General features: G+C 44.6%; 1 protein-coding gene across 7 annotated transcripts in view; it reads left to right on the top strand.

Annotated features, from left to right (window-relative positions):
* The first annotated feature begins 6,582 nt into the window (after nucleotides 1–6,582).
* The window catches only part of syngap1b (synaptic Ras GTPase activating protein 1b), a 67,956-nt gene continuing 46,770 nt past the window's right edge, over nucleotides 6,583–27,768 (top strand). For 4 of the 7 annotated variants that reach the window (XM_036946398.1, XM_036946389.1, XM_036946409.1 and 1 more), the window contains exons 1-2: nucleotides 19,060–20,737; nucleotides 22,205–22,326. In XM_036946398.1, the coding sequence (XP_036802293.1) occupies nucleotides 20,504–20,737; nucleotides 22,205–22,326 (356 nt within the window). In that variant the 5' untranslated portion in view covers nucleotides 19,060–20,503. Of the gene's footprint in view, nucleotides 8,703–19,059; nucleotides 20,738–22,204; nucleotides 22,327–27,768 lie in introns of those variants that run through there. The other 3 variants (XM_036946399.1, XM_036946417.1, XM_036946405.1) reach the window with 3 other exon arrangements.

Here is a 27,768-nt window from a genome sequence, read left to right as displayed (position 1 = left end):
TTTTTTTAAAAGGCAGTAAATGAGGTTGAATTAATTGTTTTTCGCTGTATGCTCGTCGAAGCTGCTGTAGACATGGTGACCTAAGCCAGGGGTTCTCAAAAATAATATTATGAATCTACAATGTATGTTCTTAACCCTGGGCAACATAGGCCTGGTAGGTTTACAGGAATATTGTTATCCACAATAAGCCTATTCTCCACTAATTGTATTCTCCCCCACAATAAAAAATAAACAAACAACAACATAAATGCACTGTAATTTAAGCTTTAAAACTGCACCATTTTCTCTCTGCCTCATTAAAAAATGTGTAGAATTGCAGGAAAGGAGCTTTAAAGCTGCAAGGTGTTCTCTCCGATGCCAAGAGGCGGGCCTTTAAAACATTCCTTCCCAGGGCTCGAGACTTGGTTCGTCCAGCCATGCACTGCCAAAGTCATAGTAAAGCTTATTGTATGCTATTCTTATCTCACTGGAGTTGTGTTCTGACTATGGAATAGCCTGCAGACTAAACTTAAACTTGAGACTCTTGTCTCCCTGTTGCCCATTTTAAATATTTATTGGAGGATTTGTATTTTTGTATTGCTTGTACAGTGCCTTGCGAAAGTATTCGGCCCCCTTGAACTTTGCGACCTTTTGCCACATTTCAGGCTTCAAACATAAAGATATAAAACTGTATTTTTTTTGTGAAGAATCAACAACAAGCGGGACACAATCATGAAGTGGAACGACATTTATTGGATATTTCAAACTTTTTTAACAAATCAAAAACTGAAAAATTGGGCGTGCAAAATTATTCAGCCCCTTTACTTTCAGTGCAGCAAACTCTCTCCAGAAGTTCAGTGAGGATCTCTGAATGATCCAATGTTGACCTAAATGACTAATGATGATAAATACAATCCACCTGTGTGTAATCAAGTCTCCGTATAAATGCACCTGCACTGTGATAGTCTCAGAGGTCCGTTAAAAGCGCAGAGAGCATCATGAAGAACAAGGAACACACCAGGCAGGTCCGAGATACTGTTGTGAAGAAGTTTAAAGCCGGATTTGGATACAAAAATATTTCCCAAGCTTTAAACATCCCAAGGAGCACTGTGCAAGCGATAATATTGAAATGGAAGGAGTATCAGACCACTGCAAATCTACCAAGACCTGGCCGTCCCTCTAAACTTTCAGCTCATACAAGGAGAAGACTGATCAGAGATGCAGCCAAGAGGCCCATGATCACTCTGGATGAACTGCAGAGATCTACAGCTGAGGTGGGAGACTCTGTCCATAGGACAACAATCAGTCGTATATTGCACAAATCTGGCCTTTATGGAAGAGTGGCAAGAAGAAAGCCATTTCTTAAAGATATCCATAAAAAGTGTCGTTTAAAGTTTGCCACAAGCCACCTGGGAGACACACCAAACATGTGGAAGAAGGTGCTCTGGTCAGATGAAACCAAAATTGAACTTTTTGGCAACAATGCAAAACGTCATGTTTGGCGTAAAAGCAACACAGCTGAACACACCATCCCCACTGTCAAACATGGTGGTGGCAGCATCATGGTTTGGGCCTGCTTTTCTTCAGCAGGGACAGGGAAGATGGTTAAAATTGATGGGAAGATGGATGGAGCCAAATACAGGACCATTCTGGAAGAAAACCTGATGGAGTCTGCAAAAGACCTGAGACTGGGACGGAGATTTGTCTTCCAACAAGACAATGATCCAAAACAAAGCAAAATCTACAATGAAATGGTTCAAAAATAAACATATCCAGGTGTTAGAATGGCCAAGTCAAAGTCCAGAACTAAATCCAATCGAGAATCTGTGGAAAGAACTGAAAACTGCTGTTCACAAATGCTCTCCATCCAACCTCACTGAGCTCGAGCTGTTTTGCAAGGAGGAATGGGAAAAAATGTCAGTATCTCGATGTGCAAAACTGATAGAGACATACCCCAAGCGACTTACAGCTGTAATCGCAGCAAAAGGTGGCGCTACAAAGTATTAACTTAAGGGGGCTGAATAATTTTGCACGCCCAATTTTACAGTTTTTGATTTGTTAAAAAAGTTTGAAATATCCAATAAATGTCGTTCCACTTCATGATTGTGTCCTACTTGTTGTTGATTCTTCACAAAAAAATACAGTTTTATATCTTTATGTTTGAAGCCTGAAATGTGGCAAAAGGTTGCAAAGTTCAAGGGGGACGAATACTTTCGCAAGGCACTGTAACTGTTTCGGGTAATGCAAGTTATTGTGCTGTTAGTAGAATAACCTATGTGTAAATGTAATCTGTTGCTGTATTGTTTTGTGTTATCTGTGATTATTTTGTTTGTCTCGTTTCTTAATCATTGTGCCTAAACTGTATGTGTAAACATGTATATGCCGGGCCCAGCTGTAAAAGAGACCTTGGTCTCAGTCTGTGTTCCTTGTTGAAATAAAGGTATAATAATAATGAAGGGTTCCCTGATGAATTTGCTATCACAAAAGGTGTCCCCGGCCCCCAAAAGTTTGAAAACCCCTGATCTAAGCTATCCAATTGGCCAACGGAATGCCTACAGGTGCACCTGATTTAGCTCTCTTGGCCCGCGGAGTTTGTATCTTCAGACAAATAAAATGGGAACACTTCGCCTATCCGGCATGCAGGGCAGATGAATCAAGTGCACCTATCGCATTATTGGCAAAAAGGCTACTACAAAAATATATTTTTTTAAATTGCCAGCATGATTGTACCTTTCGTTTAAGCTGCTGTACCAAAAGAGTAGTTATTGCTGCATCCTCCACATAAATGTCATAATGGGTACTGGGAGGCTGTATCACTGTCATTTGACCAAATGAGATCAATCGGGGCAGGCAGGCAGTTGCGGCCTTCTTCATTATCCCACATGAATCGTTCTGAAAATGACTGTTGAGTTCCATAAGTTGTCTGTCCAATATCTCATTCCATTATGCCTGTAAATCCAAGTTGCTCCTAACGGGGGATGCATTCCCCACTGCATGGGTCCTGAGATCCTCAAAAGGTTCTACAGCTGCAACATCGAGAGCATGGTTGCATCACTGCCTGGTACGACAATTGCTCGGCCTCCAACCGCAAGGCACTACAGAGGGTAGTGCGTACATCACTGGGGCTAAGATGCCTCCCATCCAGGACCTCTACACCAGGCGGTGTCAGAGGAAGGCCCTAGAAATGTGTCAAAGACCCTAGCCACCCCAGTCATAGACTGTTCTCTCTACTACCGCATGGCAAGCGGTACCGGAGTGCCAAGTCTAGGACAAAAAGGATTCTCAACAGTTTTTACCCCCAAGCCATAAGACTCCTGAATAGGTAATCAAATGGCTACCTGGACTATTTGCATTGTGTGCCCCCCAACCCCTCTTTTACGCTGCTGCTACTCTCTGTTTATCATACAGTATATGCATAGTCACTTTAACTATACATTCATGTACATACTACCTCAATTGGGCCGACCAACGAGTGCTCCTGCATATTGGCTAACCAGGCTATCTGCATTGTGTCCCGCCACCCGCCACCTGCCAACCCCTCTTTTACACTACTGCTACTCTCTGTTCATCATATATGCATAGTCACTTTAACCATATCTATATGTACATACTACCTCAATCAGCCTGACTAACCGGTGTCTGTATGTAGCCTCGCTACTGTATATAGCCTCGCTACTTTTATAGCCTCGCTACTGTATGTAGCCTCGCTACTGTATATAGCCTCGCTACTGTATATAGCCTCGCTAGTGTATGTAGCCTCATTACTGTATGTAACCTCGCTACTTTTATTGCATCGCTACTGTTTATAGCCTCGCTACTGTATATAGCCTCGCTACTTTTATAGCCTCGCTACTGTATATAGCCTCGCTACTGTTTATAGCCTCGCTACTGTTTATAGCCTCGCTACTGTATATAGCCTCGCTACTGTATATAGCCTTGCTACTACACAGCAACCCCCCACAACTCAGACTAGTATGTTCCGACACTAACCCCCCCCCCCCCCCGCGTGACTCAGACTAGTACTGTATGTACTGACAACTCCCAACAGTTAATCCTATACCAATCCAGAGGACCATATCTCTAACGCAAGATGTCAATCATTTCTCTCCTTTATGGCTTTCATAGACCCTGACTCTCTCCTTTTGCATACAAATGTATGCTTTTGCTATATTTCCTCTTTGTGCATCTCAAATAGGTGCATGCCAGTTGCTACAAATGGGTTAGCCAAGAATCAGTAGTTGTTACTGCCATACACAGTTGAAATGGAGGGAGTTGAAATGGAGGGAGTTGGGTGTTGAAGAAAGTGACCAAGCAAAGATAAAAACAGCCTTGGTCCTCACGTCATATACAAGAGCATTTATGCCAGTACATCCGTTTACACAAAAGAGGCAAAAATAGCTATTGACTGGAGAGTATTGCTGAGAAATATAAGGACAGTGCGGTGTGGTCTTCTTGAAGTCATAACGGATATTACATGTCGATATGATGGCCAACTTTCCTTCATGTAGTACATATTGTATCTCTCTGTTTATCTCTCTCGCCCCCCTCTCTCTCTGTCTCTCTATGTCTGTTTATCTCTCTCTCTATCTCTCCATCTCTCTCTCTCCCCCCTCTCTCCCTATGTCTATGTCTCTATCTCTCCGCCCCTCTCTCAATTCAATTCAAGGGGCTTTATTGGCATGGGAAACGTGTTAACATTGCCAAAGCAAGTGAGATAGATAATATACAAATGTAAAATAAACAATAGAAATCAACAGTAGACATTACACATACAGAAGTTTCAAAACAATTAAGACATTACAAATGTCATATTATGTATATATACAGTGTTGTAAAAGTACAAAAGGGAAAATAAATAAGCATAAATATGGGTTGTATTTACAATAGTGTTTGTTCTTCACTGGTTGCCCTTTTCTTGTGTCTGTCTCTAACACCTTTATCTCAATGCCCCTATAGGTATGTATTGTATATCCATTATTTCTAACTCGGCTCTCTGGCTCTGTTTTCACACGTAGAGTGTCGTTACCAGGCTCTCCAGCAGCACTAGTCAGGCTCTTAATTGAATATTTGCACACAGCCGTGTGCTGCAGCTCCGGAGGCACGTGGTTTTCCAGAGACAGAATACCGGTGTTGTCAGGCCAACACTCCCACTCTGACTGACTGTCAACTAAAGGCTCCACCACGATCTGTGAAGCTAGAAAGGAGCTCATTTACTTGGTCTATCAGTAAGTTATAGAGTAAGAATGGATGGGAGATGGGGAGATACAGTATTCACACCATATGGTGGGTGAATGGGATGTTGTAAATGGGAAGGTGATGTATGTGTTATGGGTGTGAGGCCGTAGGGTATCTACAGAAGGTGTGCGAACATCCATGCAAATATCTTCACATGCAAGAGAATGCGTGGGCTTGTGTTGTGAATACTGCACTGTAATTGTGTGTGTGTGTGTGTGTCTGTGTGTGTGTGCGCATGTGTCTGTACTGTAAACGGTGTCTGTGCCTCCAATGTGTTCCTAGTTTCCCACGTGCCTGTGCCTGTGCCCACCACTGCCAACATCCCAGTTTACTCTTCAGCCTTGGCACTCCACCTAGCCAGCTGGCAATGTGCACGCTTCAAGTGTGTCCTCGTTTCATACCATCCCTCTATCCTATCTGATGGAGAGAGACAGGGAGAGAACTATGTGAACAGGTTGGACATTTTGTATTGCATGGAGTAAGCAAGGGATGTGAAAAGGAAGAGTAAATGACAGTGGTGAGAGAGACGGAAAGATTACTACAATAGTACATCCGCCTTAGGTTCACATCACTAATGGTAACCATGGAAATAATTATAGAGCAGACGCACAGACGTTAGAGAGAATGCAAGAGAGAGAGAGGGAGCGAGGGGGGGGGGGGGGGTGGGTGAACGAGAGAAAATGTGTGTGTGGGAGGGGGTGTAGTAAATTGTTTTCTGCAATACTTAAATTAACCAATCCCTGTAATTCTTATCGCTCAGTGTCTTAGTATCTGTAATGCGATGGGTTAAAAAGTTGGTCCAAGCTTACAGTTGTCATGGAAACAGATCCAAGTCACCCTTTACCCATTTGGAAATACTGATGGCTTTAAATATACTATAAAGTGCCTTCACCGGCGATGTCTTAAGTGACTGAAATTAAAAATGTCTGGCTTTTTAGCTGTTGGTGATAAAAGAGTACCGCAAATTGTGCTTTGATGTAGGTCTACGTGAAGATAGGCATAGCGTTTTGTCACCATTTCAGGTGTGTTTGGGTACTTTTGATGTACTCAGTTATCATTGCCTTTCTTTCCATGATAGATCATGTTATTTGCATTGAAACCATTACACCTACCCCAGATTTGTCTTGTGTCTCTGTGTGTGTTTCTGTATGCATGAGCGGATTGCAACTTTCAGTGTCATAGTCATATTGTTACGCTCATGCCTCCCACACACTTGCCCCTAGCTCTGAACCTCTCATTCTCCCAGATGTGTGTGTGTGTGAGTGAGAGGGGGCAGGAAGAGAATGATGAAGGGGGTGGAGAGAGAAAAAGAGAGAGCGCATTCTGGGCACCTCATACTAGTACTGTACTTCAATCACTCCATTACTCGACTCCCACACCCTTTCAAAAACATCGCTGTCCTATCCCTTTAACAAAACTGAGATAGAGGGAGATGTGAAGGCAAAGCAAGGCAAGGCATAAGTGCTGCTCCAACCATATACACCTGTGTGACACAGTCTCGTTCGACATAGGTTGGATAAGACCTCCATCGAAGGAGAGGCGGATTACTTGAGGATGGACTATAATTTCTAGCAACTGGATAAGGGATGCTAATTTGGAAATATTCACCTGGTTATTCCATGCTGTAGGACACTGTTCACTTTCGTGTTGCTGTTTCGCCGTTATTTTTGTATGACATTTGCGTTTTGATGGTCACCAATGATTCGCGCTTCCTGTACTTGCAAGAGTAACCTGTCCAGGCGCTGGCACAGCATCTGCTAAACTGCTGCTAGTTCAATATTCTCTGCCGATTTGGGAATTAAGAAAGCATCGGTCTATCAACGGAAAGAGGACTTCGAATATCTTTCCCCTTGTATAAGAGTAGGACTTGACGGAGCGCATCCGAACGCGCACTATCCTATTTCCAATAATTGGCACACAGGACAGGCGGACCTCACGAACCCCCCCACTCACACACATACACAGCTGCAGATGTCATGGGTTGATCTGCTTATTGTAAAAAACTAAAACTACAAAACATTAAATTAACCAAAAAGTGTTATTATTATTTATTTTAATCATTATTTTATTTTTCCGAAATCGAAATTGAGGTCTTGTAGAAAATCTATCCTCCACACCTGGACAACATCATTTTGTGGATAGAAGGCATAAAACCCTTAAAAACCATTGCTCAATTACAACCAAAACATGAGAGAAATTCGCCTCTGTAGATCTTCTGTAGGTTACCGAGGAAACGGCCGCGGGATTGGGGGCGAGGGCACCGGTGCGAGGGGACAGGGAGAGGCCGGGGAAGAGGAGCTCTCAGCGCGACTGCCCGCCGCGGAACAGCCGCTGCCGGTGCTGGAGAGCTTGGCTGGGGGGAGGTGGTGGAAGAATGAACCATACATCCGTGAGGAATTATAACAGTCGCTGACTTTGGAGACATAGCCTATTTCTAATTCTTCATATTTTTCCATATGGATATACTACTGTAAGAGACGTCTACAAATTCAATCAAGTATAGCCTAGGATAGCTAATATTTTGGTGTTATTTATGTGTGGGGAAATAGTAGCCTACAAAATCATCCTTATTCTCTGTAAGCTTACATGTGGCACTTTAAGGTCATGATAAATATATTTATGAGCACTTTTCAAAAGTATACAGCTTGAGGTTTAGACACTGCACCTTATGAGAAAACTACTGCCTCCCTTCATTGACCTATACGCAAATGCCACGAGTAAGGCTAATCATTTTCCCTCTCCTAAATTGTACTTATAAAAACCTCTCATATTTATTTCACTGAGTTAGAATAGATTTTTTTCATGAGTGAAACATTAAGTTGATCTAGAGATTCCTATTTCAAGATGCCTGGATAGTAAAGTCTGGCAATCAAGTTAATTTATATGTGTATTTATGTGTTGAATATTTAAAGTGTGGACAAAGTTGTTGATAGTTATTTGGCTGTATATTCATTTTTGATTAGAATATATTCTACCGTCTTTGCTTGCTGGTGTTATTTAAATTGGATTCTTTGCTTGAGAATTGACCTCAAGCACTGCCTGAGCAATATATCTGTATGGCCAACTCATGGTCTCAGACCTGCAGATGCTGAACTCAATAGGTGAGGCACTTACCTGCTTGACAGCAACCCAGACAAATGCACTTAGGCTATCAGACAAATGCCATGACACACATTCACAATCACGTCCAGTGTCAGCAGATACTCACTGAGACCAATGTATTTAATTATTTATAGACACTAATGTCAAGGCATAGTGGCGGAGCATTGATTTACAGCAAGTTTGGGCCCAAAGGAATGTGACAACGACAACAATATCAAACAGACACAGACCGTGGAAAACTATGGTAACTCAAGACAAAGTTGGATATCTAAAGTTGTTTGCTTCGAATTGCCTCCACTTTCTTATCGTGGGCTGAATAGACGATGGACATCTGAAGATACTTTAGAGGTCTGGGATCGAAGCACAACACCTCTCATCTTTCTTAGGTAGGAACCAACACCGTCTTCTTTCTTAGGTAGGAACCAAAGTTGTCATCTGATGTTTCATGTCTCATCTTGGTCATGACCAAGTATGTTGCATTCACCAGATTCTATTCAGGTTCTATACAGTAGGAACAGGCTTTTGGATTAAACAGGCATCTCGTTTTGTTGTGCACACATGAAAGCATGTTGTCATGGTCCACTGTTCATGTGTTACGGCCCGCTTTTATACTTTCCCAAATAGTAAGAAGATTGCAACATATTGCACCAATATAAGATGAAACATTTGAGTTGGGCAAGTTTAAGGTGATAGTTCACCCTAAACTCAAACCAAACCACTTTGAGGTCTGAAAACATCTAGCAAACTTTGATTTTAGGATGAACTATAGCTTTAAATCTTACAAGGCTACGTCCCTCTTCATTATTGGCCCTGATTGGCTAGAGCTAGACCAAGAGTAGAACATGCTCATTCTGGATATCTAGTTGAAAAATAGGAATATTGTATTGTCATGACAACGTATCCTTTCTGACATGCATCAAATTACACTAAGTAAGCTGCCGCTGCCTGCTAAGTGGCAAGCCTAAAAGCTCGACATTGTTTATCTGTTAAATCATTCATCAATTAAAACTCAGAAATTACTCCTAAGTGCGCATACCATAGAAATAATGAATTAGAACGGGTAAGGCCAGGTCAGTTTGACAGTACACTCAATATGGTCACCGGTATTACCCATCACGGAACATTGACTTGAATGAGGATGTCAGTTCTATAGATTCTATGTCTATGGCTCAGACATCCTCTAAGGCGTGGTCATACATGTAGAGACATGAACTACGTGTGTTGAAATACGTCAAGAAAGATCAACATAGAACTACAATGGAGTATAGTGTATGTTGCACACAGGAGAGACGATCCTACGTTTGGATTTACAGATCTTGGATCAAAAGCTAACAGGTCTGCAGACCAGCATTCTATGAAAAACAATGGAAAACATACAAAAAGGCTCACAGCATTTCAGACACCCACTCCCTCTCCAGCCTCCATCACTCTGGCTATTGTACTCTCTCTCTCTCGCTGTCACTCTCTCTCCTTCGCTTTTTTCCTTCTACCTTTCTACCTCTTGCTTTCTTGCGTTTACTCTCCTGTCTTGCTCTGTCCCTCCCACTCATTCTCACTCTATATATCCATCTCTCTCCCTCTCTCTCTTTCCTCTCGCTCTCTGCTCTCTCTCGCTCTTTTACTCCCTCACTCTCCCTCCCTCCCCATCCTGTCTCTCTGAGGGACTAAGCTCGAAGCTGTTGCCACCCACACGTTTCATCTTCAGCTTTCGGCTTGACATCAGATTTACATTCAGAAGGAAAAAGAGTGCACCATTTCACATGCACAAACACATGCCAATGCAAACTGACATGTTCACACATCCATGTGCATGCCAGGGCAAACTGTGCTGAATGCACACAGGCACATGCACACGTGCATCATTGGCATCATGTAGGCTGTAGGTGGCGTATACAAACGCATGCACAATTGCAGACGAACACACACGTCATGTGCATCCTGTTGGATCTGTGAACACATTCTCAGTATAAAAGGTTCTATGGGTTAAAGTCAGATGCAGTAACAGAAGAATGAGAACCCTATTGCTTTCTCCTCTATTTTTAGAAGGCTCATTCAAACCATCTCTACATTCCTCTAACCCTCCCTTCGTTATGTAATGCCTAGTACTATTTAATATACTACTATACTATTTAAGTCAGTCTAAGGCTATATGTTTTTTTACTGCTTTGCATTCGTCTGTCATTTCAGTTATGGTAGTACTGGACATGGTGTTCCCCAGATATCATGAACATTAACCGAATGATATCAGCATGACTATAGATTTTCATTTCCCCCCACATTTGGAGCGTGTTTCCTCCCTCTGTTGCTTAGCGTTTGCGAAGGTGAATGTGTAGGATGTAGTTTATAGGCTCCTAAGTGTCTTTTTTCTGTTTCCTGGCTTTGTTATGTGTCTGTAACTCAAATGCAAGGTACTTGGAAAATGTTGCCATGGAAACTAAATAAAGAGCCCGGGTTTGGATCAAAAGGGATTGGGTGAAAAATTGAATGAAATGGACCTATTGAGTCCCTTTTACCAGTGACTTTTTAACGCATAATCATAAATCAATATTTAATGTGGTCGATTATTGCTGAACACCATTAAGGAGTTCATATAGGACACAAATAATACTGGTCACACAAAACGTCACACAATTCACGCCTCTCATTTGTCTCCACTTAAGGTAGAAGTTGCTCTAACAACAGATCTAGGATCAGATTACGAATCTCTTCATCATAACATAGACCATGTTGGGATTAAAAAAGATCTGACCCTATAATCAGTGTTTAGAAGCAACTTCAACCCACTCATCTTGTCTCCCCACTCTGAGCATGAAGTGCATGAAGTGTTATAGTAACACATGGACATGACTGAACAAGTGAGGATATGTGGTTACTTTTGACATGTATAAAAGAAATAGAGCCGTACACTCATAAGTTCCAACGTCAAGGTATGTTTGTGAATGAAGGTACATGGTTGAGCTTATCAGTGTGTGAGCTCCATTTCTTTAATACTGGCACTGCACCCCACTACAGGATGGGTCAGGATGGGTCATTTAAAATGTCAACTTCACTGGTGTAGGGACATCCCAAGGATCCCGGATAGCACAGACCCTAAAGGATGTACGTTTGATCACGCTTGACTACATTTTACACGTGTCTGACTCACCCATCATAATACATACATGATGCTCTTAGGATTTCAATAGCATGATTCCCCTCTCCCCTCCTACTTCATAACATCTGATTTCAGTTCATACGAAAATGACATACTGCTGCTATGACACGTGGGATTACACTTTCCTAATACCAAGTGACAAGCTTGCCCAGACCCCAGATGATCTTGTGTACCATGAACCCTACACAACAGTGTTGGGTCACTTGTCATTTACATCTACTTATGTCATTTCTAGAGCAGAAAATTGTAGTATGAGGAAATGTTTGTGCTAATTAAAAGTATGTGGGTGCCTGGTTCAAAAGAAATAGTGAAAAAAGAAAAAAACAAGTGCAGGTTTTTCCTTTTTCAGGATAGAACAGAAAGTTGCCCATAGTTGTTACGGTGCGTGAATGAGGACCCAAAAGCGAATCAACTTAAACAGAGCTTCTTTAATTACCAAACATAGGTAGGCTCAGATGGACCGGCAGATTCCGACAGGACAGGACAAGGTTACAGCAAACATGACGGCAGTCTGGTTCAGGCATGAATGACACAAACAAACAAGAATCCGACAAGGACAGGAGCAGAAACAGAGAGAGATATAGGGACCTAATCAGAGGGAAAAAGGGAACAGGTGGGGAACGGGGTGAATGGGTAGTTAGAGGAGACAAGGGACAGCTGGGGGAAAGCGGGGGAGAAAAGGTAACCTAACACGACCAGCAGAGGGAGACAGGGTGAAGGGAAAGGACAGAGACAAGACAACATGACAGTACATGACAGTACCCCCCCACTCACCGAGCGCCTCCTGGCGCACTCGAGGAGGAAACCTGGCGGCAACGGAGGAAATCATCAATCAGCGCACGGTCCAGCACGTCCCGAGAGGGAACCCAACTCCTCTCCTCAGGACCGTACCCCTCCCAGTCAACTAGGTACTGATGACCACGGCCCCGAGGACGCATGTCCAAGATTTTACGGACCCTGTAGATAGGTGCGCCCTCGACAAGGATGGGGGGGGGGGGGGGGGAAGACGAGCGGGGGCGCGAAGAACGGGCTTAACACAGGAGACATGGAAGACCGGGTGGACGCGACGAAGATATCGCGGAAGAAGAAGTCGCACTGCGACAGGATTAATGACCTGAGAGATACGGAATGGACCAATGAACCGCGGGGTCAACTTGCGAGAAGCCGTCTTAAGGGGAAGGTTCTGAGTGGAGAGCCAAACTCTCTGACCGCGACAATATCTAGGGCTCTTCGTTCTACGCTTATTAGCAGCTCTCACAGTCTGCGCCCTATAACGGCAAAGTGCAGACCTGACCCTCTTCCAGGTGCGCTCGCAACGTTGGACAAAAGCCTGAGCGGAGGGGACGCTGGACTCGGCGAACTGAGATGAGAACAACGGAGGCTGGTACCCGAGGCTACTCTGAAAAGGAGATAGCCCGGTCGCAGACGAAGGAAGCGAGTTGTGGGCGTATTCTGCCCAGGGGAGCTGTTCTGACCAAGACGCAGGGTTGCGAAAAGAAAGACTGCGTAAGATGCGACCAATAGTCTGATTGGCCCGTTCTGCTTGACCGTTAGACTGGGGGTGAAAGCCGGAAGAGAGACTGACGGAAGCCCCAATCAAACGGCAAAACTCCCTCCAAAATTGAGACGTGAATTGCGGACCTCTGTCCGAAACGACGTCTGACGGAAGGCCATGAATTCTGAAAACATTCTCGATGATGATTTGTGCCGTCTCTTTAGCAGAAGGAAGCTTAGCAAGGGGAATGAAATGAGCCGCCTTAGAGAACCTATCGACAACCGTAAGAATAACAGTCTTCCCCGCTGACGAAGGCAGTCCGGTGACAAAATCTAAGGCGATGTGAGACCACGGTCGAGAGGGAATAGGAAGCGGCCTGAGACGGCCGGCAGGAGGAGAGTTACCGGACTTAGTCTGCGCGCAGACCGAACAAGCAGCCACGAAACGACGCGTGTCATGCTCCCGGGTGGGCCACCAGAAACGCTGGCGAATGGAAGCAAGCGTACCCCGAACGCCAGGGTGGCCGGCTAACTTGGCAGAGTGAGCCCACTGAAGAACGGCCAGACGAGTAGGAACGGGAACGAAAAGAAGGTTCCTAGGACAAGCGCGCGGCGACGGAGTTTGAGTGAGCGCTTGCTTTACCTGCCTCTCAATTCCCCAGACAGTCAACCCGACAACACGCCCCTCAGGGAGAATCCCCTCGGGGTCAGTGGAGGCTACTGAAGAACTGAAGAGACGAGACAAAGCATCAGGCTTGGTGTTCTTAGAGCCCGGACGATAAGAAATCACGAACTCGAAACGAGCGAAAAACAGCGCCCAACGCGCCTGACGCGCATTAAGTCGTTTGGCAGAACGGATGTACTCAAGGTTCCTATGGTCAGTCCAAACGACAAAAGGAACGGTCGCCCCCTCCAACCACTGTCGCCATTCGCCTAGGGCTAACCGGATGGCGAGCAGTTCGCGGTTACCCACATCATAGTTACGTTCCGACGGCGACAGGCGATGAGAAAAATACGCGCATGGGTGGACCTTGTCGTCAGAGAGGGAGCGCTGAGAAAGGATGGCTCCCACTCCCACCTCTGACGCGTCAACCTCGACAACGAACTGTCTAGAGACGTCAGGTGTAACAAGGATAGGAGCGGATGTAAAACGATTCTTGAGGAGATCAAAAGCTCCCTGGGCGGAAACGGACCACTTAAAGCACGTCTTGACAGAAGTAAGGGCTGTGAGAGGAGCTGCCACCTGACCGAAATTACGGATGAAACGACGATAGAAGTTCGCGAAGCCGAGAAAGCGCTGCAGCTCGACGCGTGACTTAGGGACGGGCCAATCAATGACAGCTTGGACCTTAGCGGGATCCATCTTAATGCCTTCAGCGGAAATAACAGAACCGAGAAATGTGACGGAGGAGGCATGAAAAGTGCACTTCTCAGCCTTCACAAAAAGACAATTCTCTAAAAGGCGCTGGAGGACACGTCGAACGTGCTGAACATGAATCTGGAGTGACGGTGAAAAAATCAGGATATCGTCAAGGTAAACGAAAACAAAGATGTTCAGCATGTCTCTCAGGACATCATTGACTAATGCCTGAAAGACAGCTGGAGCGTTAGCGAGGCCGAAAGGAAGAACCCGGTATTCAAAGTGCCCTAACGGAGTGTTAAACGCCGTCTTCCACTCGTCCCCCTCCCTGATGCGCACGAGATGGTAAGCGTTACGAAGGTCCAACTTAGTGAAAAACCTGGCTCCCTGCAGGATCTCGAAGGCTGAAGACATAAGAGGAAGCGGATAACGATTCTTCACTGTTATGTCATTCAGCCCTCGATAATCTATGCAGGGGCGCAGAGACCCGTCCTTCTTCTTGACAAAAAAAAACCCCGCTCCGGCGGGAGAGGAGGAGGGGACTATGGTACCGGCGTCAAGAGCTACAGACAAATAATCTTCGAGAGCCTTACGTTCGGGAGCCGACAGAGAGTATAGTCTACCCCGGGGGGGGGTGGTTCCCGGAAGGAGATCAATACTACAATCATACGACCGGTGTGGAGGAAGAGAGGTGGCCCTGGACCGACTGAACACCGTGCGCAGATCGTGATATTCCTCCGGCACCCCTGTCAAATCACCAGGCTCCTCCTGTGAAGAAGAGACAGAGGAAACAGGAGGGATAGCAGACATTAAACATTTCACATGACAAGAGACGTTCCAGGAGAGGATAGAATTACTAGACCAATTAATGGAAGGATTATGACAAACTAGCCAGGGATGGCCCAAAACAACAGGTGTAAAAGGTGAACGAAAAATTAAAAAGGAAATGGTTTCACTATGATTACCAGAAACAGTGAGGGTTAAAGGTAGCGTCTCACGCTGAATCCTGGGGAGAGGACTACCATCCAGGGCGAACAAGGCCGTGGGCTCCTTTAACTGTCTGAGAGGAATGTCATGTTCCCGAGCCCAGGTCTCGTCCATAAAACAGCCCTCCGCCCCAGAGTCTATTAAGGCACTGCAGGAAGCTGACGAACCGGTCCAGCGTAGATGGACCGACAAGGTAGTGCAGGATCTTGAAGGAGAGACAGGAGTAGTAGCGCTCACCAGTAGCCCTCCGCTTACTGACGAGCTCTGGCCTTTTACTGGACATGAAGTGACAAAATGACCAGCGGAACCGCAATAGAGACAGAGGCGGTTGGTGATTCTCCGTTCCCTCTCCTTAGTCGAGATGCGGATACCTCCCAGCTGCATGGGCTCAGCACCCGAGCCGGCAGAGGAAGATGGTAGTGATGCGGAGAGGGAGGCGACGGAGAGCGCGAGCTCCTTTCCACGAGCTCGGTGACGAAGATCAACCCGTCGCTCAATGCGAATAGCGAGTTCAATCAAGGAATCCACGCTGGAAGGAACCTCCCGGGAGAGAATCTCATCCTTTACCTCTGCGCGGAAACCCTCCAGAAGGCGAGCGAGCAAGGCCGGCTCGTTCCAGCCACTGGAGACAGCAAGAGTGCGAAACTCAATAGAGTAGTCTGTTATGGATCGATTGCCTTGACATAGGGAAGACAGGGCCCTGGAAGCCTCCTCCCCAAAAACAGATCGATCAAAAACCCGTATCATCTCCTCCTTAAAGTCTTGATACTGGTTAGTACACTCAGCCCTTGCCTCCCAGATTGCCGTGCCCCACTCACGAGCCCGTCCAATAAGGAGAGATATGACGTAGGCGACACGAGCAGTGCTCCTGGAGTAAGTGTTGGGCTGGAGAGAAAACACAATATCACACTGGGTGAGGAACGAGCGGCATTCAGTGGGCTCCCCAGAGTAACACGGCGGGTTATTGATTCTGGGCTCCGGAGATTCGAAAGCCCTGGAAGTGGCCGGTGGATCGAGGCGGAGATGGTGAACCTGTTCTGTGAGGTTGGAGACTTGGGTGGCCAGGGTCTCAACGGCATGTCGAGCAGCAGACAATTCCTGCTTGTGTCTGCCTAGCATCGCTCCCTGGATCTCGACGGCTGAGTGGAGAGGATCCGAAGTCGCTGGGTCCATTCTTGGTCGGATTCTTCTGTTACGGTGCGTGAATGAGGACCCAAAAGCGAATCAACTTAAACAGAGCTTCTTTAATTACCAAACATAGGTAGGCTCAGATGGACCGGCAGATTCCGACAGGACAGGACAAGGTTACAGCAAACATGACGGCAGTCTGGTTCAGGCATGAATGACACAAACAAACAAGAATCCGACAAGGACAGGAGCAGAAACAGAGAGAGATATAGGGACCTAATCAGAGGGAAAAAGGGAACAGGTGGGGAACGGGGTGAATGGGTAGTTAGAGGAGACAAGGGACAGCTGGGGGAAAGCGGGGGAGAAAAGGTAACCTAACACGACCAGCAGAGGGAGACAGGGTGAAGGGAAAGGACAGAGACAAGACAACATGACAGTACATGACAATAGTATGTTGTCTCTGGTCAGTTATACACTGTGGCTCAGCTACACACAAGTATAGCATCTAGAATGACATATGCTAATGCATTGGGCAAGTAGTATGCTAAGTAGTACGCTAGTATGGACATTGGGACATAGCACTACAGTGCATTACTAGTGGAGATTAGTATGCGCTACACTGCACTACACTGCCTCAGATCCTTTCTTGTAAGTTTGCATATCACTAAGGAATTGGAACAAAGACTGTTGGCATTTGTAAAGCTTTGAAATATCCACTTTTGGAGGTCAAACCTCAACGACTCAAAATCACAACACTGTAATACTGTTTTATTTGTAGATAAAGCAACTAACACTTTATGTTTAAATGGTACAGAAATAAATATAATGTCGATTTTATATTACTAAAATATTGTAGTGAAACGGATTATTAATCCTAGTAATATTATCATCATGTTTTATTATGCACAAAGCTCGTATGAATAACTGCAGCCTATCAGGTATATTTAAGTGTTTTGCTCATAATCATTACCAAACATGTACATTACTTTCTTAATTTACTGAGCCAACTGACACTCAGACTTTGCCAAGTTATTGTTGTTGCCTAGCAAGCGTTATGCTAAGGGAATCTCAAGGGTTTGTTCTGTTAGTACGGAAGCATCGGAACCTTTATTGCATAAGCACTTCCACAATGTCAGGTTTGGCTTCACGCTGTGATTTGAGAGCTTTGAGTGAAGGCCGATGGTGGTGAACAGCAGATACGGAACGACCTTGGTGAACTATTTCCTATTTCCGTAAACTCACCGTCACGCTGCAAGGCTCTGTGCACTTTCAAATCGAACAAAAGGGTTCATTAGCCAATCATATCAGAACACAAAACCCAAAGATTTCATGAGGGGTAACCCATGACAACCGGCGGTGACACTTTATTTGGATAGTCCATCTGTAGATGCTCTACAGACTATCAGCAACATTTCAACTAACTATCTACTAACCCTAACCCTAGCCCTAACACTAGCCCTAACCTTAACCATTCCGTAACCCTTATTCTAAACCTAATCCTAACTGTTGCTTATCAACAGATAGCTTGTTGACAGTATGACCATCTGTAGAGCATCTACAGATGGATTATCTGGACGATCCACATCCACATTCATAAGAAGAATATTTGCTGTCTTTTTGAATAATCTCCTTCACATAGTAGACTCAGCGTTGAAAAGAGTGAAGAAAACAACTTGGTAGATCTCCAAACAAATCAAAGGTTTGGCCCAATGAAATCCTCCATGAGACCAATATTTTCAGATAATCTTATGAATCTAAATTGGCAACAAAGGACAAAGTTTTCACCCTCATGGAGAGAGCCTGACGCCAAGTTGCTGACTGTTTCCAGCTTATCTAAATGCCTAGCTAGCTAAAGCCACAGAGCAGTCACACCTTTGGACTGTAGGAGGGATACCAGCTGAATTGTCATTTAGCTACTCAGGCATGGCATCAGTCTACTTGCTCTAGGAAAACGAATTTGTTTCGTGAACAGTAGTTCCAGGAGGAAATGATGCACCTCTTAGTTTATGTTGCATTTTGACTGGGGCTGTATTTGGAGTTCATACATAATGACTGTTGTCCTGCCATTTTTCTAACTATGTGAACTGACCAGGAAAAGGTCACATGGTCAGGAAAAAAACTCTGGTCCCTAAAAATGACGTTTTGTCTATGTCATAAGAGATCATGACACCAGGGTGACTAGAGCCTGTAGTTTTCCTGGTTAGGTTATGTGGTCAGAAATACTCAGGTCCCTTAGTATGATAACTACCTCAATACAGATGTAGGGTCTTAATTTGAGCCAGTTTGCTACAGCAGGAAAACAATTCTGGAGCTAGAGGAAATATGAATTATTATGTGGATTATAACTAATGGACATTTTTGTAGAGGTTGATATATTATTAGGGCAAATCAAGTCAGACATTTTTAAGTGGAAATTACAAATGTAAGAAGCCTTTTTAAAGCTGAAATACACTACAAGTAAAAATGTCCTGCTGTGCAGGAAAATTCTCAGAAACAAAAGAATGATCAAATTAAGATCCTGTGTGCTACCCATATTTACAAAGGACAATGATGGACTAGCAGTTGGTTCATTGGTCTTGGGAGTTTCCACTGTGTATAATGGACATACACCCTTTTGGATTTCATAACCCTCTGTGATTCGTTGACTTGGTTATCATCACAATGAGGATCCTTCCCTAAGGCGCTCGCTCAGCTCAGTGCGTGGGCAGTGGAAAGTAGCATGACAGCAGAGTCATGAGAAAAGATTGACATTTTGAGAAGTAGAGGGAATGTAGTGACCAGATAAAGAGAAGGAATTCAGATAAATGAAAGGAGGATGAAATAGAAGGATGGAGGAGACAAGATACATTAAGTAAAGGGGAAAGACGGGACCATGTGAAAACGTGAAGAGTGAGGAGAGGAAAGAGAGTGCGATGAGAGGCTGGAGAGAGGAGAGGATAAATGCACTTTTGAATTATGTAAAATAGCTGCGTGGGAGAGAGGAGGAGTGTGTGTGTATGCCTGAGTATTTGTGTGTCTGTGTGATAGCAGAACCAGGGAGAGCGAGAAGAAGGAGAGAAAGAAAAAGAGAGAGAGAAGAGAGGGTGGGATAAAGAGAGAGACAGAGAATACAAGAGAGAGAGAGACCGAGAGAATAAGAGACAGGAAGAATATTTATAGCCTCAAATATGACGATGTTATCATTGATCTATCTCAAAAGAGGGTAGCAGAGAAAGGGATAGGGAGGGAAAGAAAGACTGAAATGAAGGGGCCTCAGATGCTCTCATACTTTCGTTCCCGTTCCCTTCTTTCCATGATACTGCGTACATTAGTTAACTTCTCCTTGCCTTTCACAGATCTTCTCCTGTGTCCAGCCACTGGTCTCCTCCCGCTGAGCACACACTGTTTGAATGAATGTTGTTTCCACGTCGTTTCAGCGGAATTCCTTTGAACCAACGTGGAATAGGCGTTGAATTGACGTCTGTGTCCAGTGGGTTCTGCCTTCCATCATGGATAGTACAGAGTGTTAGAGTGGGCTTGTGTGATCCATCTTCTCTACTGTCCGGCCACTGGTCTCCTCTGCCATCCATCATGGATAGTACAGAGTGTATTCCCTTACTGACTAATTCACTACGTTAGGGACTGACTCACGGACGGAAGTCAATAGGAGCTTTGTTTGTGAATGCTCCCCCCTGCTCCCCTCCCTTGGTCCCTGCTTCCTCTCTCCCCTCCCCCGACACACTCAGTGCAGATTGTTAACGTTTGCCTCGTCGAACGGCCAGGCAGAAAACCCATCCCTTTCAACTCACTCACCTCACCCCTCCTATGCCCTCCTCTTTCATCTTCCTTCCCATGCAGCTCTCCATCTACATCCCTCATTTTCCTGGTAGGAGGAGAAGAAGTAGGGGATGATGGAGATCAGGGTTAATGGGACATCATCATCGCATTGCTTCTCTCACCCTTAACCTTGCTCTCTTGCTCTCTCCCTTGCCATTTTTTATACACACTACCTTCACTTCACCTTCTGTTTTTTCATTGTTACTTGTCAGTTTCTCACACTTTTCCTATCTCCCCTGACCGTATGCATGTACTGTGTGTATCTTCTCTCTTTCGCCCCCGTCTCCCCGCTGACACACATGCCAAGACCATGCCCTCTCTCGCTCCCTGTCTTTTGGATTCTCTCTCTCTCTTTCTCTTACCTGACTTCTTCCCTCTCTCTCTCAGAGAACGCTCGCGCCCGGCGGAAGAGCATAGCCAACGTGAAGCAGCCAAGCATGGAGATCCCTCCCACTGCCCCTCCCCAACCCTTCCGACAATCCGTGAGTACCCCTCCCTCCTACCGCCCTCACTCGCTCCCCCCGTCCCTCTCTCTCTCCCTCCCTTCCCACTCCCCACCACACACCTGTCGCAGGGCCAGTGGAACCCCTCCCTTCCCCTTCCCCCTCACCCTCTCACCCTCTCTCTCCCCCTCCCTCCCCCATGGCCACTCCTGCCCTCAGCAACGCTACAAGAAAGGGGTCGGTACTCCCCCTCTCTCACTGCCCCTCTCCCCCTGCCTGTCCCTTAGTCTCCCCCACTCCCCCCCTTCTTCTAATTGGCCGGGGGACTGGAGGGTTGCCGCTTCCAGCCCAGTGACCGGACGCCATATCGCACCTCTTCCTCCGATCGAGGTACATGACTCAGATGTCTCTGTATGTGGTGAAGAAAGCCCCTGTAAACTTCACGTTACATCCTTTGCCAAATGCTATTTCTGTTCCCTATGCCAAATGTGATCCACCACTGTGATTCAGTTCTTCTGACTGTATGAGGCTTCAAAGTGTCAGACAGGCCGGCTAATCAAGCCAGAATGACTTATCTAGTCCTACCAGTCGGTTACTGTGACGGTCAGCAAATGAGTCAAATTTTTTGTCACTTCTTTAAAACAGACTTCAGTGACACAAAGCTCACAAAAAGTGAATGGTTGGTCTCGATTCAGACCAATTCCTCGCAGAATGTAGCGTTCAATGTTGATGTGTAATGTGCAGATTGATATCTGAGTGGATTTTAGACATGGAGAGAGGTTGAATTCAGCTGATTCAGTATTGTAAGACTGTCATAAAAAGCATTGTTATTATTCAGATACAATAGCAGCATGTCTCTCCTTCCACTCTGAGAGGAAAAGGCTGCATAGTAGTTGTATGGAACCTTATACTGCATGTTGCGGAGAATGACATCATTCATTGATTTTCATTCCACTATTGAAGCCCTGTTCTCCCTGTCAGCACTTCTTATCAAAGACACAGTATCAACACACAGCCTGTTAGATTAGACCTGTGTTATATACTGACTAAATCAGCTGATTAAAATCAGGGGAATATGGTTGCATGGAAGCACAGGACAAAACTGCACTGCAATATGAAGCTCCTTTTTTTTTACGGAGGTCCAGTGTATGCTGTTGGATTGTGGGTATATTTATGGCACAACACCACCCACTGTTGGTTACCAGATGATACTACACTATTCTACTACTGCTGTATTGTGGACGTGTGACTGATATAATATGCAATAAATCTTTCTGTTGCTCTCCCCCTTCGTGCATCTGTCATTCACTAAATCACATATGTCCTCTGTTCTTCTTCCAATCCATTTTGGGCACGAAATATCGATCTTTCCTTACTCACCCTATTCCCCCTCTCGACAACTCTGATGTTTCTCCTTTCCTGTGTCCCCTTCCTCCCTCTCTCCATCCCTGTTTCACACCCTCTCATTCTTCACCTCCTCCCTCTCTCCATGGCTGCCCTGTTCAGAGTTTCCTCAGTAGAAGGTTGAAGGGCTCTATCAAGAGGGCTAAGAGTCAGCCCAAACTGGACCGCACCAGCAGCTTTCGACACATGATCCTCCCCCGCTTCCGTAGTGCCGACCAGGACAGGTACGAGTCTCTGTGTGTGTCTGTGTGTGATTCTGTGAGGGTGTGCGTGTGTTCCCTGCTCTCTCTGTTCCGGAGCAGGTCAGGCAGGCACTTAACTTGTCTTTCTAAGTGTGTGTGTGTACACTCCTACCTGTGTGTCCACATGTATGTGGGACTCTTAAAGATGCTTTCTTGTGTCTATTTTGGATACCTTTCAAGGACAATGTGGCATGTACTGTGTTTTACTATTACTCCTAGCTGTAATGAAACCAGTAAGCCTTGACAGTAAGTGTCTGTTTCACAACCGCCCCTTTCAGTGCCGCTGCACTCCCATTTTACATAGTACATTGTTTATGACTGCTTAATACATGGAGAATACCAGTGGAAGATTTCATTTGAAAAAGTCTTGACGTTTCCATGGCAACCATCAGACAGCCGTATGGCCACAGAACAGACATACAGTTGAAGTCGGAAGTTTGTAGACACTTACAGTGCCTTGCGAAAGTATTCGGCCCCCTTGAACTTTGCGACCTTTTGCCACATTTCAGGCTTCAAACATAAAGATATAAAACTGTATTTTTTTGTGAAGAATCAACAACAAGTGGGACACAATCATGAAGTGGAACGACATTTATTGGATATTTCAAACTTTTTTAACAAATCAAAAACTGAAAAATTGGGCGTGCAAAATTATTCAGCCCCCTTAAGTTAATACTTTGTAGCGCCACCTTTTGCTGCGATTACAGCTGTAAGTCGCTTGGGGTATGTCTCTATCAGTTTTGCACATCGAGAGACTGAAATTTTTTCCCATTCCTCCTTGCAAAACAGCTCGAGCTCAGTGAGGTTGGATGGAGAGCATTTGTGAACAGCAGTTTTCAGTTCTTTCCACAGATTCTCGATTGGATTCAGGTCTGGACTTTGACTTGGCCATTCTAACACCTGGATATGTTTATTTTTTAACCATTCCATTGTAGATTTTGCTTTATGTTTTGGATCATTGTCTTGTTGGAAGACAAATCTCCGTCCCAGTCTCAGGTCTTTTGCAGACTCCATCAGGTTTTCTTCCAGAATGGTCCTGTATTTGGCTCCATCCATCTTCCCATCAATTTTAACCATCTTCCCTGTCCCTGCTGAAGAAAAGCAGGCCCAAACCATGATGCTGCCACCACCATGTTTGACAGTGGGGATGGTGTGTTCAGCTGTGTTGCTTTTACGCCAAACATAACGTTTTGCATTGTTGCCAAAAAGTTCAATTTTGGTTTCATCTGACCAGAGCACCTTCTTCCACATGTTTGGTGTGTCTCCCAGGTGGCTTGTGGCAAACTTTAAACAACACTTTTTATGGATATCTTTTAGAAATGGCTTTCTTCTTGCCACTCTTCAATAAAGGCCAGATTTGTGCAATATACGACTGATTGTTGTCCTATGGACAGAGTCTCCCACCTCAGCTGTAGATCTCTGCAGTTCATCCAGAGTGATCATGGGCCTCTTGGCTGCATCTCTGATCAGTCTTCTCCTTGTATGAGCTGAAAGTTTAGAGGGACGGCCAGGTCTTGGTAGATTTGCAGTGGTCTGATACTCCTTCCATTTCAATATTATCGCTTGCACAGTGCTCCTTGGGATGTTTAAAGCTTGGGAAATCTTTTTGTATCCAAATCCGGCTTTAAACTTCTTCACAACAGTATCTCGGACCTGCCTGATGTGTTCCTTGTTCTTCATGATGCTCTCTGCGCTTTTAACGGACCTCTGAGACTATCACAGTGCAGGTGCATTTATACGGAGACTTGATTACACACAGGTGGATTGTATTTATCATCATTAGTCATTTAGGTCAACATTGGATCATTCAGAGATCCTCACTGAACTTCTGGAGAGAGTTTGCTGCACTGAAAGTAAAGGGGCTGAATAATTTTGCACGCCCAATTTTTCAGTTTTTGATTTGTTAAAAAAGTTTGAAATATCCAATAAATGTCGTTCCACTTCATGATTGTGTCCCACTTGTTGTTGATTCTTCACAAAAAAATACAGTTTATATCTTTATGTTTGAAGCCTGAAATGTGGCAAAAGGTCGCAAAGTTCAAGGGGGCCGAATACTTTCGCAAGGCACTGTAGGTTGGAGTCTTTAAAACTTGTTTTTTCAACCACTCCACAAATTTCTTGTTATTAACAAACTATAGTTTTGGCAAGTCGGTTAGGACATCTACTTTGTGCATTTTTCCAACAATTCTTTACAGACAGATTATTTCACTTATAATTCACTGTATCACAATTCCAGTGGGTCAGAAGTTTACATACACTAAGTTGACTGTGCCTTTAAACAGCTTGGACAATTCCAGAAAATGATGTCATGGCATTAGAAGCTTCTGATAGGCTAATTGACATAATTTGAGTCATTTGGAGGTGTACCTGTGGATGTATTTCAAGGCCTAACTTCAAACTCAGTGCCTCTTTGCTTGACATCATGGGAAAATCAAAAGAAATCAGCCAAGACCTCAGATTTTTTTTGTAGACCTCCACAAGTCTGGTTCATCCTTGGGAGAAATTTCCAAACGCCTGAAAGTACCACATTCATCAATACAAATAATAGTACGCAAGTATAAACACCATGGGACCACACAGCCGTCATACTGCTCAAGAAGGAGACGCGTTCTGTCTCCTAGAGATGAACGTACTTTGATGAGAAAAGTGCAATCAATGTCAGAACAACAGCAAAGGACCTTGTGAAGGTGCTGGAGGAAACAGGTACAAAAGTATCTATATCCACAGTAAAACGAGTCCTATATCGACATAACCTGAAAGGCCGCTCAGCAAGGAAGTAGCCACTGCTCCAAAAACGCCATAAAAAAGCCAGACTACGATTTGCATCTGCACATGGGGACTTTTTGGAGAAATGTCCTCTGGTCTCAAACAAAATAGAACTGTTTGGCCATAATGTTCATCGTTATGTTTGGAGGAAAAGAGGGGGGGGGGGGGGGCTTGCAAGCCGAAGAACACCATCTCAACCGTAAAGCACGGGGGTGGCAGCATCATGTTGTGGAGGTGTTTTGCTGCAGGAGGGACTGGTGCACTTCACAAAATAGATGGCATCATGAGGGAGGAAAATTACGTGAATATATTGAAGCAACATCTCAAGACATCAGTCAAGAAGTTAAAGCTTGGTCGCAAATGGGTCTTCCAAATGGACAATGACCCCAAGCATACTTCCAAAGTTGTGGCAAAAGGGCTAAAGGACAACAAAGTCAAGGTATGGGAGTGGCCATCACAAAGCCCCGATCTCAATCTCATAGAAAATGTGTGGGCAGAACTGAAAAAATGTGTGCGAGCAAGGAGGCCTACAAACCTGACTCAGTTACACCAGTTCTGTCAGGAGGAATGGGACAAAATTCACCTAAATTATTGTGGGAAGCTTGTGGAAGGCTACCCGAAACATTTAACCCAAGTTAAACTATTTAAAGGCTATGCTACCAAATACTAATTGAGTGTATGTAAACTTCTGACCCACTGGGAATGTGATGAAAGAAATACAAGCTGAAATAAATAATTCTCTACTATTATTCTGACATTTCACATTCTTAAAATAAAGAGGTGATCCTAACTGACCTAAAACAGGGAATTTTTACTAGGATTAAATGTCAGGAATTGTGAAAACTGAGTTTAAATGTATTTGGCTAAAGTGTATGTAAACTTCAGACTTCAACTGCATCTCTCTTAGTCTCTCTCTCTCTCTGTTTTCTCATCAACCCTGTCACTCCCTTCTTCTCTAAATTACCCTAGTTTACATAACAACTTGATTTCCTCTGAGATGTACTCTCTTCCACCATCTTCCCCCTCTCCTTCTCTCTCCTTCTGTCTCTCTCGCCCTCTCGCCCTCCCTTTCTCGACCTCCCCCACTGTCCTTTATTTCTCTCATTCTGACTCATTTCTTTGGGTCTATTTTTATCTCTCTCTCTCTCTCTCTCTCTCTCTCCACTGTAAGTATTCAATGTTCTGATGCACGTTATGAGTGATTGTCCACAAAAACAGTGGCACAGGGAGAACGCGAGAGAGCTGGATGCATCAGGGACATCATAGTAGGGAGACTGTTACTTTCTTTTCTCTGCTTTTTCTGTGTTGTGGTCACTGTCATTCCCCTTTCTGTCATTCTGTATCTGTCTCCTCTTCAGTTCAGTGGCATTGTGGCATAATCGGTGTGTGTGTGTGTCTGTATGTATAAGTCAGTGTGGGTGGGTATGGCGGGCAAGCGTCATGGACAATTCTATTCACGTGTTGCTCTGTGCCTTATGCATGTACAGTATGGCTGTCAATAGAAATATAGCTTTGTTGTCCAAGAACTATCGTGGTAACACTATTGTGGTTATGCTCAAATCTAATCTAATCCAGTGAAACTCTAATTGAATGCTAATGTGTTTACTTCTTCAGATGACAATTAGACCCATTGTGAGACTAGCAGCGCATTGTTTTTTGATGTGACCTCTTTTGAAGCTCACATAACACAGAATTTGTGAGTACAGACGGATTCCTTTGGCATGAAAAGCAGAATGGTTGCGTGCTGTTTCTCATTTTTTCAGAATCAGATATGCTCAAGTGTATCTCAGAAAAACTCCACTGGGCCTGCCGTTATGAAAGATCTCTAGCTCTCTGTGCCCTCAATGACTGATTGTATTCTAGTCCCCTTGTCACAGTTCGATTTGTTAGTGAGATTGTAGGGAGCTATAAACAGAGGGTAGTCCCTTTAGTGCAAGAAGTGTATACCGACATTCAAATGAAAAATATTGACCGTGGTTGCATTTTTTTGGGCCACATGGTGCCAGTTGCCTTGTTGACTTAATCATCCCCCTAATCAAATCAAATTGTATTTTTCACATGCTTCGTAAACAACAGGTGTAGTCCTTACAGTGAAATGCTTGCTTACAGGCCCTTCCCAACAATGCAGAGAAAAAAAATAAAAATAATAACACTAGGAATAGACACACCATGAGTAACGATAACTTGGCTATATACACGGAGTACCAGTACTGAGTCGATGTGCAGGGGGTAATTGAGGTAGATAAGTACAGGATAAAGGTAGGGATAAAGTGACTTGGTAACAGGATAGATAATAAACAGTAACAGTAGCTCACATGTGATGAGTCATAAGAGATGCAAAAAAAGTGCCAATGCAGATAGTGAAATAGTTAACCAATAGCTACATTGACTAGCTATTTAGCAGTATTATGGCATGGGGGTAGAAGCTGTTTAGGGTCCTGTTGGTTCCAGACTTGGCGCATCGGTCCCACTTGCCATGCGAAAGCAGAAAGAAGAGTTTATGACTTTTTAGGGCCTTCCTTTGATACCGCCTGGTGTAGAGGTCCTGGATGGCAGGGAGCTCGGCCCCAGTGATGTTCTGGGCCGTACGCACTGCCCTTGCGGTTGGATGCCAAGCAGTTTCCATACCAGGCGGTGATGCAGATACGGTAGTCACTG

Source organism: Oncorhynchus mykiss, chromosome 2, assembly GCF_013265735.2.
Source record: "Oncorhynchus mykiss isolate Arlee chromosome 2, USDA_OmykA_1.1, whole genome shotgun sequence".
Lineage (NCBI taxonomy): Eukaryota > Metazoa > Chordata > Actinopteri > Salmoniformes > Salmonidae > Oncorhynchus > Oncorhynchus mykiss.
This window is presented reverse-complemented; position numbering and strand designations above follow the sequence as displayed.